Source organism: Annulohypoxylon truncatum (genome assembly GCF_022578515.1).
Source record: "Annulohypoxylon truncatum strain CBS 140777 unplaced genomic scaffold F4807scaffold_9, whole genome shotgun sequence".
NCBI classification, from domain to species: Eukaryota; Fungi; Ascomycota; class Sordariomycetes; order Xylariales; family Hypoxylaceae; genus Annulohypoxylon; species Annulohypoxylon truncatum.
Window position 1 is genome coordinate 737,541 of NW_025953795.1, and position 11,411 is coordinate 748,951.

At 50.7% G+C, this 11,411-nt stretch overlaps 3 protein-coding genes across 3 annotated transcripts; 2 read left to right on the forward strand and 1 right to left on the reverse strand.

The window, feature by feature from the left end:
- Positions 1–650: 650 nt before the first annotated feature.
- On the forward strand, positions 651–3,766 carry F4807DRAFT_458544 (uncharacterized protein; the record flags this gene model as incomplete). The annotated part of the gene is made up of 2 exons (XM_048001224.1): positions 651–2,972; positions 3,026–3,766. The coding sequence occupies 2 exons, from the start codon at positions 651–653 to the stop codon at positions 3,764–3,766; spliced, it is 3,063 nt and encodes a 1,020-aa protein (XP_047856169.1).
- A 981-nt stretch (positions 3,767–4,747) lies between these two features.
- Positions 4,748–8,366, reverse strand: F4807DRAFT_397218 (spindle pole body component alp6). The gene is made up of 2 exons (XM_047995967.1): positions 8,050–8,366; positions 4,748–7,989 (listed from the first exon to the last, which is right to left on the reverse strand). The coding sequence occupies exons 1-2, from the start codon at positions 8,202–8,204 to the stop codon at positions 5,388–5,390; spliced, it is 2,757 nt and encodes a 918-aa protein (XP_047856170.1). The 5' UTR covers positions 8,205–8,366; the 3' UTR covers positions 4,748–5,387.
- Positions 8,367–8,712: 346 nt separating this feature from the next.
- Positions 8,713–11,299, forward strand: F4807DRAFT_418587 (transcriptional regulator of RNA polII, SAGA, subunit-domain-containing protein). Its single transcript, XM_047997329.1, has 4 exons — positions 8,713–9,314; positions 9,388–9,677; positions 9,737–9,845; positions 9,895–11,299. Exons 1-4 carry the CDS (start codon positions 9,089–9,091, stop codon positions 10,626–10,628), a joined length of 1,359 nt encoding a protein of 452 aa, XP_047856171.1. The 5' UTR covers positions 8,713–9,088; the 3' UTR covers positions 10,629–11,299.
- The last annotated feature ends 112 nt before the right edge of the window (positions 11,300–11,411 follow it).

An 11,411-nucleotide genomic window follows, 5' to 3' on the forward strand; every position in this document is an offset into this window, starting at 1 on the left:
TGAGCTACGACCTGTCGCGCAAACCGACCTCGAACTGAGAGAATCTTCCGGCTGGCTTTTGACTCACATGAGCTCTTTTCCCTTTCAAGATGTCTAACAGTGGTGGCACTCTAACTCTTCCATCTCCAACACACCCACATCATCATCATATTGTGGACGTGCAAGCAGGCCTTCGATCTGTACGAAGTTCTCTTTCGCGGTCACCTTCTAAATTTCCTCTTCGAACTTCATCTCAAAGTAGTTCAGATACTGGATCTTCACCTTCATCTCCATCAATTAGGCGCGTTCAGTCCCAATTTTTCGGACAGAACTCACCCTGTGGTAACCAACCCCATACCCCCCACACTCAATCACCACTCGCGACGCCTTTTCGGCCAAATGCGAAATTATCTCTAAGATCTGCGAAAGCAGCCAAGAGTCCCGCCTCATCAAACAAACCATTTTCGCGACATCGCACATCACCCAAAAGCCCCTCTAGGCGAGTTTTGAGTCAGGTTTCTTCCACCTCTAGTAGTAATTCCAGTCAATCACCACCCTCTTCAATCGAGACATTACCTGGTCAAGAAAACCTAAACATCTTTCGCACCCGCAGTCCTGTATCACGCAAGGCAGCTGAAAAAGCTGCAAATCGGCACAGCATGCATCTCGACATGAGTGGTTCGTCCTCGCAATTGAGCTTGGCTCGATTCAGCGACGGAAACACCACCACCACCACTACTACTATGACTTCTGTCGCAAGTCCTCTCAAGCGAAGCGATGCTTCAATGAACCTCGACCAGACCCTGTCGGGAAGTCCTAACCCGAAGCGACGTAGCTATGGCCCAGCTACCATGAACCTTGACTTCAATGTGTTCGATCAAGCTGGCGCTACCTCGCCAAACCAGGAGCAGGATGATTCTTCTCGTGAATACGACTGGACAAGTCCCAGCTCTACTAACGTCACCGAGCCGTTGATTTCATTCACACCACCTGCCGCGCCCGTGCGCAGAGCGGGTTCTCTACGAAAGTCTACTCTTCAGCAACGTGAGCGCACATCTTGGGGTAAGCGCAATGCTGCTCAACAACTAGCTCAGAATGCTGGCGAAGTTACTACCCCTCAGCGCGAACGAACGTCATGGGGAAGACGTCAGGCAGCTCAGCAGTCTCCCAACGGAACCACGACCCCGAACGGCAAGAACCGTCCGCGTCTGTCTGTGGAACACTTCGTGCCACCTGCCTCGGCCGCATTTGGCTTGCCGGCACCACCGCCCACCCCGGCGCCACAACAGGTCCAGCCGCAGATGTTCATGCAGCAAAGCCATCAGCCGCATCCTCTCTCTCGCACCATGACGACGTCGTCTTCTAGCTCGGGTCAAACCAGCGATTCGCCCACGCAGTTCCCAATGCCAATCGCCGAGAAGTCTAGAGCGCCCATGAACTTCTCCAAGAGCTTGCCTGTCGGTGCTGTTCGCCCACAGCCGGATAAGTTTGGTTCTGCTGGCATCTCTACTCCTGACTATAAGAGCGACAGGCCGTATGAGGGAGCTTTTGCATCTACCGGCTTAGTGTCTAAGATGAATCGCAATCCAGAACTGGCCCCTGCCAATAGTGGCTTTGGTGCTGTTCCCGACACGCCTTGCAAGAAGCATGCTAATAGTTTCGCTACGTACCCACCTATGCAGCCCTTGACAAGCAACGCTAAGGCTAGAGGCCGACGCATGCGACACACCTTTGGTGTACCGTCGACTCCGTTCGACCTTACCACGCCGAACCGATCGACGAACTTCTTCAGCGAACAACCGCGACCCGTCTTGTTCAACGGATTCTCTACTCTTTCTCGCAAGGAAAGTCTACTTAGCTTGTATGGCGATGATGGCCGAAGTCCCTCTCGAAGAGCTTGCGGTAGTGACACTAGCAACGACGGAGACTTCCCGCCGACGCCCACGAAGCAGAGCACTGTACCGCGAGGTTCTAGCAGATTGACTCGTACTTCGAACGCGAGCCCCACGGCTAACCGACGTCTCCCTCCTCTGTCGGTAGTTGGATCAGGTATGGCCATGCAGCGTGACGCAGCTGCTAGCTGTAAGTATAATCCAAAACAACCACGCCTTTACAGTGCAACAGTTCCTCTCGTTTGGGGACCGCATACTCCCTTCTACCTCACGCCACTAGGTGGCGGAGAAATCCGCGAAGAAGTGCATGTTCACTATGAGCCGTCAAGCCCAGATGGAAAGCCTGGGCCGCTCAAGGTCTATTCTACTCCAGCCCTTGAATTACCCCCTATGCCTGTACAAGTTGAGTTTGCTAAGATGAACCCCGTAATTCCAGCAAGCCCATTGGAGCGACTGGAATTTGCTGAGAAGGCATCCCCCCGAACCCCCCAGGGAAATATTGTGCCTCCCGATGCGAGCGGTCTGTCTATTTCCAATGCTGCGGATAACTCCCCACTCGCCAGCGACCGAAACTTGAACCTCCCTGCCACGCCGACTACGCGACAAGGCAATGCCCCTATATTTCTTGAGCGACGGGCTATTACCCCTATTAACGGTTTACCAACTCACGACGTGGACGAGGAACTCATTGCGCGTTTTGGTAAGGTCGAGTTTCTGGGTAAGGGTGAATTCTCGTGTGTGTACAAGGTCACCCAGTCTAGTCAGCCGAGAATGTCTCAGCAAGGCTACTTCAGTACTCCTACTCACCGAAGCCCTTGCTCTCCTTCGTCGGGAAAGGTCTATGCAGTGAAGAAGCTCACTGTGCCGATCCAAGGTAAGAAGGACAGGGCCCATCGACGCCGAGAGGTGTGCGTATTGGAGAATCTGAGAGGCTGTGACCACGTTCTTCAGCTCGTCGATAGCTGGGAGGAGAGCCAATGCCTCTACATCCAGACCGAGTACTGTGAAGAGGGTAGCCTCGACGCCTTTCTGTCCTTTGTTGGTTTGAAGGGCCGACTTGATGATTTCAGAATTTGGAAGATCCTTCTCGAGATTGGCAAGGTATGTGCTCAATAGTCGGATAGGGCGTGTGCGGTAACTAACGTTTCGAACAGGGATTGAGGAGCATTCATACGGCGGGGTATATTCACCTCGACTTGAAGCCCGCCAACATCTTCATCAACTTTGAAGGCACCTTGAAAATCGGCGATTTCGGATTGACGACTGCGTTGCCTTTGGAAAGAGGACCCGATATCGAAGGCGATCGCGAGTACATGGCTCCCGAGGCCCTTCGATCTGAGATCAGCCAAGCCGCTGATGTATTTTCTCTCGGCCTGATCATGCTGGAGATCGCGGCTAATGTCAAGCTCCCTGAAAACGGAGCGACCTGGACTGCTCTGAGAGAAGGAGACTTCTCTGAAGTCCCAACCATGACTCAAGATGCAGACTCGACACCAATTGCGCGAGATGCTAACGGCATGCCACTTGATGACGGCGATCGCAACGCTAACTTGTTCGGTGAGAGTCATGGTGCAAATCAGCCTCGCCGCGCGTACAACTTCCGATCCCGACAGTCAGCAGACATCTTCGGCCTGAGCCGCAAGAACGAGCTACAACATCCGCCGGACTTTATGAGGGATCCTAACCACCCTGAGTCTCTCGATGTCATTATCAAGTCGATGTTGGCTCCGGACCCCGTGTATCGACCTAACATCTTCCATCTGCTTAGTCTACAAGCAGTCAACTGGGTCGCGAGTCGTCAAAAAGCAGCCGCAACTGTATTCGAGGGAAACTGGGGTCCTGCAGACGAGGTGTCTAGTACTCTCTCCCTGGATACGGAGATGACCGATGTCTAAGCGCATCGTTCGAGTCATCAATCATATTCACAGAACTCAACAAATCTTGCTAAATCTGGTGTGACAACTGGCTATGGGGAGGTATTTGAAGACGCAACGGCAACAGTTTGGTTTGTCTTGCACATATCGGCCAATGTGGCAGGATATCATGAAGTTGTAGGGGTTATGGGCCGGTTTGGCCTAGGAGGTATTTGAGCCATACTGGAGATAGTTGGCATGCCTTACCTTTTGCGTCTCGAACGATGCATAACTTGGTACCATATCCGAACGAAAATCACGACACACATCAACATCATCAACGTCACCAACATCATTTTAGTACAGTCACCTTGGTCTTGGCCTTGGTGACCTCGTCAGGACTTTTTGGGCCATCCTTTGGTCCTTGGTACTCCCAACATTCCAACAAGAAATTTTTGATCGTTCGAAAACACCGTTGATCAAATAATTTCCCCTTTCCAATAACCTTAGCCAAAGGGACATTGTACCATGGACGCGAATTTGAGACCGGGCCCGTTTTATACTGGCGTTATTAATGGAAGGGTGGAATCTGGATTCGTTTTAAATGACAAGTTGAGCGTTTCCAACTTGAGATTTCACCACGGCATGGAACGAAAGGGAAAAAAAGGGGCGTTTAATGATACGATAGGCATTTGGGGGGGAAAGGGAAGGCGTTCTTTGCTAGAACAGGCATCATCACAACGATGTGTATGTAAATATAGAACGGAAAAGTTCCCTCGGAAAAGTCCCCCTTTCAGCCTACGGGAATCGTCATGTTCGAAGGGAAACGGGGAATGGTCGGAACGTCCTCGGTTTAACGAACTTCATTTACGAATGACGAAATGCTATGATTTTTGCTGATATCAAATCTTGGTTCTTGTGTTCCTCTCTAAGTGATTTGCGTGCGTGTTTTCGCCTACTGATTAGGTCGTAAGACTGATACCACTACTGGTAGTAATGCTCTTGACTTGTTATTAATTGTCATTGGTACCTACGTAATGAATGTTTTGTGGCGGGTTTAAAGTGTGAATATTAAGTCAGCTCGTTCATAGAAGCGGCTCTCATTGATAGTAAGGTTAGATACATGTATGCTGGACACTCACTCCGAGGTAAGTCTCCCGATCACCTAAACCAGCTACCAAGGCGCAAGTTGCCATAGCCCCAACCAGCCGACTACGATCACTTGATCGTCTCGTCTTCGTAGGCTAATCGGTAAGCTGCCTACCTATCTACCAACTCCGCCAACCGCCTAGATCCCGCCCGCCATTCTGTGCATCGTAATATCGTAGACAAACCCAACTTTGTTTCACGCCTTTTCGTTACGTTACATCATCTCTCGGCCGTAAAGCAAAAAAAAAAAAAAAAAAAAAAAACGCGAGTTTTCTTTTCTTTTCTTTTCTCCTCTTTCTTCTGTTTATCTATTACTCGTAGCCTCAGTTCGAGACGCCTCGACACCCCTGCCATACGGATACGAGTTGGACCCGTATAGGTACATAGAGTAGGTGGATTCGACTTATGGCAGAGCAGCTGATAAGCCGGCGATAAGTTGGCCTACTAGGGAGGTGTTCAGCACCGCATGTCTTGGTTAATGTTGCTTCGTGTTGTTACCAGACATCAGCCTATTTCAGCCCTTAGCCACGCCCTTCCCAGCCATAGCCGACGCCCCGTCGCCGCCCCCTTTCATCGCGGTTGCCGGCCCAGGCGTGCCCTTAGGCTTGCGGCGCACGGGCTGGTAAACGTCGTTAAAGTTCATTGCGACGCCCAGGAACCTGAGGTCGACGTCGGGTTGGTAGGCGAGGTCCCCGAGAAGTATCTGCAGCTTCGTCCGGAACCTGTCCCCGAGGTGTTTGAGGCGCTCCTGCAGGGCTGGGAACTCGCTGTGGGGCCCTCCCGGGGTTTCGTCGTCGTCGTCAGGGGTCGCGGGCTCGTGCCGCAGGTCGGCTTCCTGGCGCTGCATGAAGTCCGACACGGACCACGAGTACAGGCCGTCGACGCAGTCGCGGTACGCGAGCATGGTGCGCAGCAGCTCGCCTAGTTGGATCATGTAGCTGTTATCGTCCTCATCGACGCTGGGGTTGCTGATGTTGGCCGCGGAAGTGGACACGAAGCGGCGGCGGCGGGCGCCGAGCAGGCCCTTGTGCGTGATGGAGTTGAGGTAGTTGCTGTGGGCGAAGATGACGTCGTCTAGGGTCGCGTTCTCCTTCTTTAGCTTCTCCTGGAGCTCGGTCCAAGAGCTCTCGATGACCTCGAACAAGATATAGTATTGGAGTTGTCCCACAAAATGCACCATCTCCGCCAAGAACCCGCGCGTCGTCTTCCAGGCCTGGGCCACGGAGGCATGGTTCGTCTGCAGGACGCCGCGCGAACCGGTGGTGACCTTGCGCCAGGTGGACGACAAGGCGAACTCGACGCGCTTGATACGCCACAGGAAGTTGAACACCTTGAGGTACTGGCGGTTGCCCCAGTCGGAAATGACGACGTCGACAGGGGCGTCGATCTTGTACTCGAGCGTAAAACAGTCCCAGCCGATATCCCCGTGCGACAGCTGTAGCATGCGGGCATCGAGGCGGCGTAGAACCTCGGGGGAGTCGTACTGTGCGTTAGAGCCGCGGATGGCATGTTCGAGCTGGGCCGTCAAAGTGTGCCGATATTGGGCGCCGGCCGGGCGGTCGAGGTTAGCAGCCAGCGATTCCATGAGCAGCGCGATGAAGTCGCCCTGACCCAGCAGGATGTAGCTCTTGAGAGCTTGTAAGTGCTCGAATAAGTGGAACTTGTTGGTCATGAGGTGTAGTAAGCGGCGCATGGTCGTCTTGTAAGCCTCATCGATCCAAGTTTCCAAGGTAGCAGTGTCGCCGTAGCGGAGCTCCTTGGAGGACTCTTTCGAGTATGACTCGACCCACTGGGCGTCACCACAGCTGTGGCGGATGAAGTTGAGCGACTTGCCGATCAGGAAGACCTTCTCGGAGAACTCCTCGGTGATGATGGAGGGCGTCATGTCGGGTTCCAAGAAATATTTATCCTCCCATACGTTGGTAGATCCCGATTTACCTTTGGGCATGGTATCTAACGACTGTTCTTGCACGAAGAATTCGAGGTATGGGTCTGAGAGCTCGCCATCGTAGATCCAGTGGCGTAGTATGTCGTAGAAAGGGCGAGTTACAGGCATGAGTAGACGCTCGGCGAATGCGCCAACTACGGGGTCGCCATGGGACGAAGAAAGCCCATGAATTAAGGTGATGAGCTGGCCACCTTTTTTACTCTTGGATTCTTCGGCGATCATGGTCATAAGACGCAGACCCATAGTTGCTTCGCGCGTCCAGACGACACAACGCTTTAGGGTGACGCCAGCCTTTCCGATGCCGCTTCTAGGGGCATTTTCGGATATAGTAGACAATGCACGTCGAATTTGGCCTTCTAGTGTTGCTACGAGTGTTAGGTATGAGCGTAATTCGTTGCTTATAGCTGCCCGAAGACTTTGGCCTACAAGCCCTTTGGTGGGGGTCTTAACGAAATCCTCAAGGGTACGGTAGAGAAGGGATGGCTCAGCCAGTGAATGGAGAATACCTATTATAGGAGGAGGGAGAGTAGAAGGTAGCCTAAGGGAGTAGTCTTTGCCAAATGGGAGAGTAGTAGAGGAAAGCCCCTGAAGGGTATACGGGAGATCTCGGAGGAGAGCAGGTTCAGAAGGGTCGATATCGGAGTAATTGTCTGCCAGTAGCTTTGACTTTATGGCAACATCTCGCTTGGGCGTGGTTGGTGCAGAATCCCTGGGTGTTCTATTACGTTTATAGTCGCTGGTGCTTGTGGTAGGCCGCGGTTGATCACCATCAACGGACTTCATCTCTTTTGGATTTTTCAGTACATCTCGAAGTTCGGTAGGATTGTAGTTGTCAGAGTCTCTGCCACGTTTATGTGTCTTGGAACCTCCTTGATTGGAAGGACCAGCCGAGGCGCCGAACTCCTCTCTTTCCTCTTGCTTTCTTCGCTTGGCTTGCTCCTGCTGAAATTCAGCGAAGGCAATGGGGTCAGGTTCACTAGGATCAGGCGAGTCGGCCAATTGGTAGAGCAAGTACAACATTGCCCATTTCTGGTTTAGTACAGGCAGCGCCAACAACCTCGAGTAAAGATTGGAATAGCGCAAGGCCTGGTTCGGGTTCGTTTGAACCAGTCTTCGCCTGATAAGTTCGGAAGCATGATTTTGGTCGGCAAGAGGAGGCGGTCTAGGTCTAGCGATGATGTTAACAATTGTATAATATTAAAATGTACATATATGCATAGTATCTCACTCGTTTAACTGTTTCTTGATCTCGTCAAAGAATAAGTCATGTCTCTGCTGCGCATCTTCGTCGCTCAAGCGGAGGTCATCAGGTATCAGCTGCGAAATCAAGCGATTGATACTAAGATCGACTCGTTTCGTCCGGTCCTGATTTGACCCAGACATTGTGTCATTTTGATACGCCGTCGTCAATTAGAATGAGATGCTAGCTCATAAGATGCGGCGCCGAATATGAGTATGGCTATGAGTGCAAGAAACTCAGGTACTAGGTATTCAAGACGATATATTCGTATGTGTAGTTACCACTTACTACTATGTGTCGACACGCGACGCGACGTATGAAATACTTAAAAAAGACAATAATGGAGGGGCTAGGTTGGCTAGTAGGTAACACCAACAGCATTGGGGTAGCGCCTGCAGCGCCTGGTAACATAACTTTGGCGTTCGGGTAACAAGGTTGGAAGCACCGACCAGCCGCAAAGGCGCTACACAAGCTTTGTCGAGTACTGATTACTTAGGGAACCATATAAGCTCTACACCACTTGGGACTAGCGCAGATGTACTAAGTACAAGACGATGATGCCCTGTCAGACCCACTTTATCCCCAGAAACCCCAATCAAATGCTGCCTCTGACGAAGCGCAGCTCATTCTACACTGATTTCCAACCTTGAACTTACCCAGTAGACAAACCCCAAACCTCCCGCTTAATGGATAACAGAAAGGCGACGGATTTTCCATCAAATAACAACATCCTATTTATATTTTTTTATCATTTAAAAATTCTAGTTCGGATCGCATTGACCTGACGCACTCGATGAATGGGTTTTAAACCCTTTTTTCGAGCTGCGCTGTGCTCATAGCCCGCACGCGACATCCTGCGCATACACAACAAATCCGCCCAACTTCGCGCCTCGTCATATTGCCCTATACCCCATTACTCATAACCGTATCACCAACTATCAACATTTCCGAATTGGGCCATCAAATCGACAATCCGCCAACCCACCGCACCACACCGTCCATTCCAAATCCCCGTATTTCCTCCAACATGCCCGACATAGATCCTGCGGCCTTGAGCCGCCCTTCTATCACCCTTTCCACTCCGACTCTTAAATCTATTACCGTTTCCGCCCCTACGACGCAGAAAGTTACAAAGACTAGCCAGATAATCCCGGCCCGCATCGATCTCGAACCGCTATACACTGCTCTAAAATCGGCCATTGGCAACGAACAATGGAACATCTACAAAGAATCCACTACCCAGTTTATACTTGGTTCGTCTTTGTCTAAATTGGTTGGCTATTTGGCTGTGTGAAGGTCAGGTTCACTTACTCATTTTCTTTATAGGCCGGTTGAACCAGGTGGAATATTCCGAGCGTATCGATCCCATCTTATTCTCCGCCAATGGCGACAAGAGTCATCTGCACAACCAGCTTCTTGCTGCCATATATGGAAACCTCACGAGAGAGATGCCAGATCAAGGTGTTGCACCATGGGTTTCCGCGAACGATAAACCTACTACCAACGTCGGTACAAAACCCGTCACGGGTGATGCTGCCGAACGGAGGTTGAAGGGAGAGGTTATGCAGCTTCCGAGCCGTGATAGACGTCGTATCAAGGAATTGGCACAGAACGATGTTCGTGATCTTACCTCGTGCTTCTTATTCATGTCTATAGTCGCTAATGTTTTGTGTAGTTTGATCCCTTCGAGTCTATGGCAAATATGTTCACAGAGCACCACCGGGGCCGAGCTACGCGCGCCCCGGACATACCTCAGAGTGCTAACAATGACTTGAACAAGATGAGTAAGTGCTTTCCATCCCAACCGAAGGAAGTTCGTCCTAACCAGATTAGATTGGGACCTCGAAATTCGCAAGCGATTCACCCAGCCTTTGGCCGTAGAGTCAGGTGAATTTCCGGACATGGCGAGCATCGAGTCGAGAATGTTACCCATATGTTACGAAACGGGGCTTGTTAATGGTCATGGTTCGGATGCTGCTCAATTCATGACCGTCGCTGCTGAGACTTTCATTAAAGAATTCCTGTCAACAGTGTTTGCAAGAACCAGGTGCAATGGTCCTGGCGATTCAGGGAGTGCCGGATTCGGTTCCGGAACCAGTTGGATCCAAACCCATAAATATCGTCGACAACTAAGGCGAGAAGAGGCTGCATTTAGCAGAGGGGAGTTGACCCGTGACAAGAGCGGACTGTTGCCTGTCGAGGCTAAAGCTGCAAGTGAAAGACCCCCACTCAGTATGGCTGATCTACGACTTGCCTTGGAAATTGGTGATTGTGGCATCAGCACTTTCCCTATTATTAAGAAGTCGGTGTTATACACTTACAGGGATGGCGAATTGGAGCACTACAACAACTACACATGGCTCCACGGCCGCAAGCCGATAGATTACGAAGATTCCGGTACGGATAATGTTAATGGCAACGGCAGTGGCGTTCACGCTATTACGAACGGTAACACCTATCCCGAGCCGATGGATATCGACGATGAGCCTCCGACGTGGGAGGGTACAAGTCCTCAGGATTTGTCGATGCTCGATGGTATTTTGGATTCATGCTTAGCGGTCCCCTAGGAGTAGGGGAGAAGAACAGACGTTGAACACGATGAAAAATCGTTAGCGAACAATATCTTTATCTTACGAGGAGCAGGACAAACCTAAGTATCTCCTAAAACAGCGAAAATTCCCGAATTCCCCCCGACCTCCGGCGTCTCCGAAGCTTTTCAAAAATCTAATCCGGATGATATAAATGTGCAATCACGGAATGAGCATATCTAGCAAGCACCAAGTCTAAATGGATCAGCATATCGTCAACCTTCCTAGGCTTCCGGGAAGACGCAATTTATAAGGTAGGTCGTGTGCCACAGGACGCATGATGACAGCACTTGAATGGTTACAAGCCTTAAGTGGCCGGGATGAGACATTGTCTTTTGGGTGGTCTCACCTACGTACATTACGTACCCCAAAAACATATTCATCGGGATTATGTGGTTCGCATTAGCATTGGCATTAAGGCGTTATTTTTCGGTTGCATTGCTTTGGGCTGTATGAACACTGAAAACGAGGACGACGGCGGCTGGTTTTCGGCGTTTGCTCTTTGGCGGATATGTACTCTATTGCACCGATACCCCCTACATTATTATGTAGGAAGCACCTTCCCCGATTTCTTGCTAGATCACGTTGCTTTGTGGATAAATCAGCAAGAGCCTCAGTATAAGCTATAATGCTATGCACATTCTACATGACCTTACATAAGACTTGACTAAGTGACAACATAAAATAGATGAAATCAAAACGGCTAAGAGAATATTATGTAATAGCTAAAGCCATTGAATGTCTTTAAGACTTTTAAGTCCT